We start from the raw sequence: 9,830 nt of genomic DNA, 5'->3' as shown, positions 1-9,830 counted from the left end.
TATTTTTATCATTATTATTATTCCATAATGTCACTACTTTAATCCATACAGTGTTTTTATTAATCCAATGTGTGTTTATTTTGAAGGCATATTACATCTGACAATATTTAGCATTATTATAAATATCAAAAAGAATACTCTTTCACACTGTGGATGAAAAACAGACTCACCAAGTGAATGGCTTCCTCTCTCTCTTAACATACCCGAGATCGTTTCGAACAGTATTTTGATGGTTCAGAGAACAATCATAGAGAAACTTTCTCTAAAAAAAACCTTAAATGGCAAATTTATTTTTAACTGAGTCCAGATGGGAGGTTTAACAAATGTAATTCACAGTTTTTGTACGTAATTATCATCAAAGCTTAACAAGTAATTTTTGATATATTCCTGCTGAGTGAACCATTTTTCTTTCTTTAAAAAGGAACTAAAAGCATCCAAAAAAAAGAATATTTTAATCTTTTGACAGTCATAATATAATAATAGTCACAAATCCAGTGAAGCTCCAGCATTTCCATTGTTCATAAGATAGTCCACCCAAAATTGAAAACTGTGTCATCGTTTCTTAACCCTTACGTTGTTAAATTTGTATTCTTTCTTGTGTGGAATATGAGGATAATTTTGAAGAACGCCCTCCAATCATATTTGCAAAAAAATCCCCCCACACACTTCTCCAGACACTCCAAATATATATATATTTTGCATCACAGAAGACATACAGCTTTGGAATGACATGAGGTTGAATAAACAATAACAGAATTTTCTATTTAACAAAGAAAAACCTCCATGGAATACCTGGCATGCCTGGATGGGAATCATTTTATGAGTTAATTAGTTGGACTTCAGCCACTATGTCTGACATGACTATTAAAAGTATTTGGGCATAATACAAAAAAAAAAGACTCCGCAAAGGAAGCAGTAAAAACACATTAGATTTCAGACCTGCAGTAGGAGCCTCTCGTCTCCGATCACGGCAGCCGTGTTCCAGTCGATGACCTCCGAGAAGGGGAGTTCCCAACCGTTACTCAGCATGACCGGCACACAGGCCGCCTACAAACGCACAAAAACACACACACAGAGCGATAGGGTCACACTGTGAGTCATACGTGCTGTGTTTTGATTACAGGACAGCACAAAGAGAGAAAACGCATGGATAAATAAGAAACAGAACAAACACAATGAGACGCATATTAAATTGCTTCAACTCAATGCCAGAAAAGCCATTAGCCTTGTTACTGATACTGACTCAAAGAGTCCAGCGTACAGACGCCTACAGATCAACATCCACTTCACTTATACAGTTACACGTCATGACAGTAAATACAGAGCGGGAGACAGAAAATATCTAGGTTGTGGGAAAAAAAAAAAAACCCTCCCAAAAAAACTAAAACAGAAAAGAAGGGCTGAGGAGTGAAAAGTGAATTTCCTTTGAAGTGCTGGAGATGTGTAGAAATGGAGGGATGAGCAGCTGTTGTGTCTGACGGCAGTTTGACGTAATGAGGACCTGCCACTCAAGAGGTCATAAAGGTGTCAGCTGAGCAGCGAGAGCCGCAGGGCTTAAGCTCTAGTGGTCACACACACACACACACACACACACACACACACACACGTATGTGAGAGCTAATGTCAAAGTATGTGCGAGCGTAGAATTGCTTCCCAATGCTTGTGAGGGCCACATTTCTATCCATATGAGATAAAATCTCTTCATAGCAACTAGTGCGGGGCAATAATTGTTTGTCAAAAATGAAAGAAAGGTTCATAAATGGACCAGCTATTGTTTTAGTTGACATCCAAAAGGTGCCAGGAAGGTACAAGAAGTAGGATGCAATGGTAATTAGTTACGTGAGGGTTTTTAATTTGAGAGGAAGAAATGCGCAATAAAGAAAAGACAAAAGTAAGCAAGCACAAGTGGAAGGAAAGTGTGGAAGGAAGGAATGAGAGAAATGCAGAAGGAAGGACACTGCAAAAGGAATTGAGGAATTTAGGGAACAGAAGAGGAAAGGACCGGAAAGAATGTAAGTGAACAAGAAAGGATAAAAAAAAAAAAAAAAAAGGAAGTTTTTGGTAAGGAAGAAAGAATGAACTTGGAAAGGAGGATGAAATGAGGGAAGTGAACAAGAAAAGGAAGCAAAGTGAATGCCAAAGGAGGTAAAGTATCAGACGAAAGGGTACAAAAAACAAGGAAAGAGGAAAAGAAGGAAGACTGAACGAGGTGAAAAGGATTTACAGAGTACAAGAAAGGACTGAAGGATGGAAGAAAGGAAGCAAGTAAAGAATGAAGGACAAAGGATTTAGATAAAATGGAAGGAAATTAAGGAATAAAAAAAAGAATAAAAAGTAGTATGCAACTATAAAAAAGGAAGAAAGTGTCGAAAGAAGCTATAAAAGAGGTTTAAAAGTAAAGGAAGTACACAAGGAAGTGAGGAAGAAAGGGAAGGGCGGAAGCATGTGAACGCAGAGGGAAGAAACTGTATATGAATGAATCAGAAAATTAAAGGAAGGGAGGATGAAGAGGATTAATTAAAGGAAGGACGATATAGGGAAGTGTGGAATTATAAAGTATGGAAGGAAGGAATGAAGAGACAGAACGAGACAACAGGACAAAATAAAAGATTAAAAGAAAAGGAAATAGAAACTAACTGAAATCAAAAAGAAAAAGAAACAGGAAAGAATTAGGGGAAAAAATAGGAAAAGATGTCGAGTGAATGACAGATGTGTGCTCACCTGCAGAGCCTCAAGGAAGCGGAAGGATCCCAGTCGTCGTCCTCGGGGAACCAGACAGAAGGTGGAATTGTGCAGCATTTCACGATAGTCATACCTGCACAAAAACACACACAATCCAATGACACAAATGATTTCCGTGGATTTTTCCCTGTCCTCCAGTGCCTGTGACACTTGCCCGTTTCACACAGGCACATTCACGAGGACCAGGAACAGCGTGCACACATTCAGGTGCCTGAGAAGACACGGCCATGTTTTCCCCATATCAAAGAGACAGTCATTCCTCTGCCCCTGCGCTCTGAGCTCAGGGCGGCCGCGCTGACACAGATGGCTTCCTGTCCTCTCATGCGCGCACGCAAAAAAAAATACAGCGTCAAAAAGGTCTGGAGGTTAAAGGAGCAGGCAGTTATTTATCAGGCAGAAAATCATTCATCATTTACTGGTGAGCATGTAAGGTGAAGGTTGTGTGACGCTGACTTCCACGTGCTGCCATTATCTGCCTTGTGATGATCTTGCTGAGTCCGGAGCAGCTGTGCTGTTTGCCTCCTCAGCTCATTGGTGGATGCTGACTTTGAACACTGCCTGAAATGGCAGGCTACACACACACACACAGCCCTACAGAACGAAACCACGGCACAGAGGCCATTCTGTCGCAAAGTGAACAAACAAGGCACGCGTGTGAGCACACACGCACGCGTCCCAGCTGTCTGGATATGGGACTGATCCCGCGTTAATGTGATAGAATATGAATGAGGCTGGAGGGCGAGCGTTGGTCTCTGTGGTGCCATTTCACATAGATTAGCTACCTGAGGAGCAATATCAGACAGTCGGCAAACACTGAGGATGACTCTATGCCTCACTGTGTGAACCCAGGACAGAAATGATGCCTTTCCATACAGTCCATGAAACACTGGTCACCAGGCTAACACTTTCATTTTGTTGTTTCCTTTCTTTCTAAATTTTCTTCAGTGAACCAGCATACAAAGACAAATGGCACTACACACACACACAAAAAAAGATGCAAATATACATATAAATAATATAAATTTAATATAATTTTTTCCCCTGATGTCGTCTTTTCCATATGTTCCATTTCTCCATATTTTGTACTTCCCTACAGCCATCCTTCCTTCTCAAATATGTATATACACAGGTGCATGTCAATAAATTAGAATGTTGCTGAGGCGGTATGGAAGCCCTGGCCTTCAGCTCATCTGCAGATTTTGGTTTCTTTTTTCTCATTTTCCTCTAGATTCTCTGAGGATAAATAAGCATTACGTCCTAAGTATTCCATTCTAATTTTAACTAATGATTCATAATTATATATATAGTTATATATAAATATAATTTTTTTTACACATTGTGTGTATTGCCCACATTTTTTCAAAGCAGCTCCTTTTACTCATTTCCTCAGCACTGAGCATCTTTTGACCTTGGGAAGCTCAGACCACTTAAAACAGCACAGCGGAGATGAGAGGGTGTAATGATGTGTGTTTATACACAAGCGAGAATTGTTTGGGTCTTTAATGGTGCTCAGGCACACACAAGTGTTTGTGTGAAGGGAATCCATGGCAATGAGCATCTATGCGAGATGAAATGCAATAGAGAAGAGAGCAGTGTTAAAGTATTATGAGAAAACTTCCTGCCAGTGAATCGATATCAGGGTCTAAAAATGAGGATCGCCCTCTGTGATTGTGTTTATTTCACAGGTTGGGTACAATTATACTACCCTGCCCAAACACAGCCCTAAGCTCAGCTTTATGCTCCGTCTCCATAGCAACTCCGGCTAAATGCTTCCATTCGGAGTGTGTTAATTATATGCGTTCTGCACATGGCTGATGGGGGGGACCTCGCACAATGAGGTAATGTTTTAAAAATCTCCACCGTTTCACTTCTCTTGCTTTCCACCACTTTCTAAAACTTTCTCTCTCAAACCACCCCCCCACACACATCTGAATGAAAGCTTCACTGGGAAAGGAGCCAAAATGGCTGTCGTTTCTGACGCAGAACAATCAGCCTAAGGCAAAGACTTCCACTTCCCAGACATCAATCTCATGAGAAAAACCCACAAATATTAACTAAAGAGTAAAACAGATAAACAAGTCATATGACCATATTAGCATAAAAATGGTTAATTCATAAAATATTAGGTTTATATAGGCATATTAATGTAAATATGGCATATTTTGTGATACTAAAAGGGTTGAGGGAAAGAAGTGAATATTTTTGAGCAATCGAACATCCAATTCATCAGAAACAAAGAGATTAAAAAGAAATGATTCACACAAATGAATCAAACTTTGATCTGCACTACTGTGAGTCAGTATTTTTTCCCCCATTTAGAAAGAAATGAATAGTTATATTCAGAGATAATGCATTCAATTTATCAAAAGAGATGGTAAATACATTAAAAATGTAAAAAAAAAAAACCAAAACTTCTACTTCAAATAAATGCCGAAGTGGCTTGCTGGAATATTTTTAAGCTATGAAGTGCATTAAAATCATTCCGATATTGCTTAAATTTATATTGCTAGAACTCATCAAGAGTTTAAATTCAAGGCTTCTTAAACATTTTAAGTGATGATGTGCACAAATCCCTCAGCCCGGTTTTCTGAACCAATTCTCTGAAAATGGCAGTTCAAAACCACCAATACACAAAATAAATTAAACATCTATCAGTATTTCTGCTATGCATAGCAAAACCTCAAGCAAGCAAAAAAGTTGTATTTATACAGAAAGCTTAAATTTGATCTCTTGCAATTCATATGCCAAAAACACAAGAGAAAAAAATAATTTAACTACAGTTTAATGGGAAACATCAATAATTAGTCACGGTATTTATATTCATTGTTATAAAACTGGCATGAAGTAACACAAAGCCTTCCGTCATTTCACATACCCACATGCCAGTTATTAGCAGGCCACACAAAGGTGCTTGCAGCTTCCTGCGGGTATGAGTGTGTGTGTGTGTGTGTGTATACATGTGTGCGGCCCTATGAAGTGTCCGCACTGTCCTCTCTCCAGAACTCTCACTGTAACTAATTCATTACAGCAATTAGTGCTCATTAGAGGGCTTATGCTAGTTTCAATTAGCATCCACAACATAAGATAACCTAGAGGCATTCCAGCAAACACCCCCGTCACATAATCTTATAATGGCCATGTGCCCCAGCTACACCATGGGAATCAAATCAGGGGGCCAATTATGGGCAAAAGCAGGTGAAATTTTTATCTATTATTATTATCTATAAATCTATATATCCATTCTTCTATCTCCACATACAGTCTGCTCATCCATTCATCCATTCATCCGCAACGGGCTATGCAATGCGATCACTTATCTTACATAAATATCCAATCCCTGGTCTTCAGAATTTAAGTGACAGTCGTGCCATTAACTGCATTTTCTTGTCAGAAAGATCAGCTTTGGTATTGAAGACATAAGATAAGATTGTCTTATACTGGCACCGTAATTTATTTTGACAAGTTTAATCATGAAAATCTTTTCAGTTCGTCTTCCCCTCTACTAAGCAAAACAAACTATTGTCACAAAAAAGGGTTTCTCAAATTGGTTGATTATGCCTTGTGATGAATTCTGGCTATGCCGTCCTCACACACAGACACATTCCTGTTTGATTGGCCTGTCACAATACAGGGACACTCTCCGTACAGACCAGTTATCCTGTCGGGGCACGAGGACAGAAACGTGTCTTGATTGGCCGGCCTGTCAGCATACAGGGACACGCTTTGTGAAATACTGTCTGTCCTGTCACCACAAAGGGAATATTTCAGCCCTGACTGGCTGTGGGGTCTGAATAGTTGGAAGTGCAATTCAGAGCGTGGCATGTTGATGACCAGATGTGTCTCAAAGCACCAGTTTATATCCAGATGGTTGGCAGGACTGCGATGACGTGACTGCGCACGAGTCTGATTCGGGACATGTCAGCACAAGCCTGCTCTGCGGTCTCGCTCCAGTCCTGCGTGAGAAGCATTTACAGATGGAATAGTCGCTTCTTTCATAGATCACAGACTCCAGCGGTTAAAATATTCCTGAGATGTCAGAGCGCTAAACAGCTAAGTGGGCTGAAGTTGTACTGTGACAGCCCTTTGTACTGGTCTGAATCTGTGTATTCCCGCAATGGGGGGGAAACTGCATCCTATCAGAACTCGTCAAGGGTTTATATCGACAAACTTTAGAAATCAAAGGAGCCTTTTATGCTGGAGTTAAAAAGAGGCACTTCTAACTTTAATAGATTCAGACAACTTACAGAAACAACTTGAATATTCTATCTTTCACCCAAAAAATGCAAAATTGCATTTATGGGAAAAAAAAAAAAAAAAGAATAAAAAAAATTATGAACAACAAGAGTAACACGCAAGGCAGATAAGTAAAATTATCCCACCGCCTATTATCTGAGGTTTTGAACTAGTCTACAAAAATTCATTGGTTCTGTTTGGCTTTATTGCTTGAGATTGATGGCTTTTTGTTCTTTTTACAAATGGAAAAGGTGTTTTTTTTCTATGGTAATACGAGTTTATTTTACTAATAGACCATCTACTGTAGCCTTACCCCCTAAAGGTGAACAAAAGTCATAATTAGCTCATTTATTTGCAAACGCATTTAAATTTATTCTATTTTAGGGCTAAACCCGCAATATCTCCTCACCATATGTGACTAAAACAGAGAAGAAAGGGAAAGAGGGACGGCATGCAATCAAAGCTGCAGATGGGGTCTTCTCAATTGCTTGTAGAGACTGTCCCTAAAGAGACAAACCCGTCTTTATCCTTCAAATCCAAAAACCACAGCATGGCTACGAATGCATGACAATAGATAGCTAGATAGAAATTTCATAAATGCATATCCAGGTACTTAAAAAAAGAAGAAGTAGTAATTGCTGAATTAAAAACAATAAGACTATAGATTATCATTTATATCAAAACGTATCTGGACATTTTACTTGATTCTTCTGTAATTATCCAAAAAAAGTAACCATGAATGAATTGCTATACAAACACAATTATCATTTGCTTTTACCTATATTTTACCTATAATTATATATAGTGAAATAGATTTTTATGCAATTAAATGTATTAATGTATTAACTAGATTTGGTTTTTGTTTTGTTTTTTGCATTACAATAGCGACAAACGGATATATGTGCTTGATTAAGGTTTAAATCAAATCTATCAAATATTTAAAAAAAAAAATCTTATGCTTTTTCTTTAAACACATTATTTGTATTTTCTTTTGGGCTAAAACAAGACTGAGACATGTACTAATAGCACTTTCAAAAGAAATTCCTTTGCAGGACAGTGTTATACGATACAGGTGTGTCTCCTAGAACTGGGTCATGTCACATAGCTGGAGGGGGAACTGACAAAAACGAGGGGGGCGCTGACTCGGTCACCAGAGGTCAGAATGTGGCTTTTGGACATTGTGGACAGAAAGCACCATCCATAAAGAAGTTCTTAACAAAGCAGTGGCTTCTTTTGGGAGGAGGCTGCGGCTGGTGTCATGTTGCTCAGACAGACACTTGCACAGAGGAACCCTAGAGAGAAAGATGACGAGAGAAGGACGCTGCTTCTCTGCCGTTTCTTCAGATGGCCTGAAGAAACAAGGATTAACAGGGAAGAAGGACAGCGTGGCTGCTGCTGCTCATATCCACTTGGAAAGGAAGTAGAGCGAAGTAACATGAAGCACCTGCATTCGAAGGACTGCGTGTTGACAAGCGGCAGGATTGAATTTTTCGTTCAAGCAGCTTGCCGATATCTCCAGACTCACTTCAAGCATAAAGTGCTGCCATCATGTGCCATTAAACCTGCTTCGGTGGAGAATGGTTTGCAGTTTTAGATCACAATTAGGTGAAATCCAGCAAGCGTATTGAAACGCTCATTAGAGTCTGTTCAGAATAAACAGTCAGAGAAGTGAGTGAAGAACTAACAGCACCACCCCCACTCCTGAAAAGATGTAATTAGAGAAGTGAACATAAAAATGAAGAAAAGTTAGATGGGGGAATTGTTTAAAAAATAAATAAATAAACAATAGCTTGTCACCTGGCAACCTGTTCTGGTCGAAATATGTGGGTATTATATTTCCTTTTGATATGGAAAAAACATACAATGGATGGTGAAAGATAAATTACAGAAATATTAACTATCAAATAAATGATGAGATGGAGGAAAGTGTGTGCTAAAGTAACTTACAGCAGTAGAAAGCATAAAGAATTCAATAAATAAAAGTCGAGGAAACTAACAACAAACCTGACGCCTGTATGTCTTGGACAACAACAGAGATGGTGAAATCTACAGCAATAAACTGTAGAGTTTTATAGCAATAGATGCACTCAAAGGTTTTTTCTTTGATGTCTTTATTCAACCACAGGCTGATGACATGCCAACTCTCTCTTTGAGAGAGATTATTTAACTCTGCGTTTTTCAGACTTTCTTTGTGCAAAATAGGAGCTTATATCCCCTTAAACAGATACATTCTTTCGAAGAAGAGCCATGACATCAGCCTAAAAGAAATGGTGCTCCTTCACCTCAAACGCTGCACTACTTAAAAGGTGAGAGTCACATCACAGAGGGAGGGAAAGAGGCTCTCAGAGCTCTCAATGTCAATTACACCACAAAACCACACACAGTCGAGAAAGCAAAAAACAGCTTCACTTCTATACACAAAAACACACCTGTGCATAACCGAGATTTCCGTTTGAGTTTACGCAAATACAAGCTGAGTTTGCATACAGTTCCTTGTAGTGACAGTGTCACTTCTCCAATGAAGCATATCAGTCCTCTAACTGGTAACCAATAACAGGTTTTTCTTTTTTTTCTTTTTTTAATGCAGGTCAAATTTGTCTCATTCAATGTAATATTACTATTTTGGGCTTTAAGTCTTATTTTTAACTCAAGTATCATATTGCGTGAAACTACAGATGCAAGACTTGTTCAGAATAACCTTGAAGTTTACTACCCTATTTTCAGTATTTAAGTCGGACACAAGAAAAAAAACAAATCTGATATTATATAATAAAAAAAAAAAACTGTTGGATTATTAAAAAAATAAATAGTTTTTTTTTATATTACATTTTTGTTACATGCACCCTTCCCATATG

At 38.6% G+C, this 9,830-nt stretch overlaps 1 protein-coding gene across 1 annotated transcript in view; it reads right to left on the bottom strand.

Moving 5' to 3' along the window:
- Positions 1 to 933: 933 nt before the first annotated feature.
- LOC122323313 (exostosin-1c) overlaps positions 934 to 9,830 on the bottom strand; it is a 15,517-nt gene continuing 6,620 nt past the window's right edge. The window contains exons 2-3 of the mRNA XM_043217059.1: positions 2,722 to 2,815; positions 934 to 1,047 (exon numbers count right to left, since the gene is read on the bottom strand). Coding sequence (XP_043072994.1) covers positions 934 to 1,047; positions 2,722 to 2,815 — 208 coding nt within the window. The remainder of the gene's footprint in view (positions 1,048 to 2,721; positions 2,816 to 9,830) is intronic.

The sequence above is a fragment of the Puntigrus tetrazona genome, chromosome 19 (assembly GCF_018831695.1).
Source record: "Puntigrus tetrazona isolate hp1 chromosome 19, ASM1883169v1, whole genome shotgun sequence".
Taxonomy (NCBI): Eukaryota; Metazoa; Chordata; class Actinopteri; order Cypriniformes; family Cyprinidae; genus Puntigrus; species Puntigrus tetrazona.
This window is presented reverse-complemented; position numbering and strand designations above follow the sequence as displayed.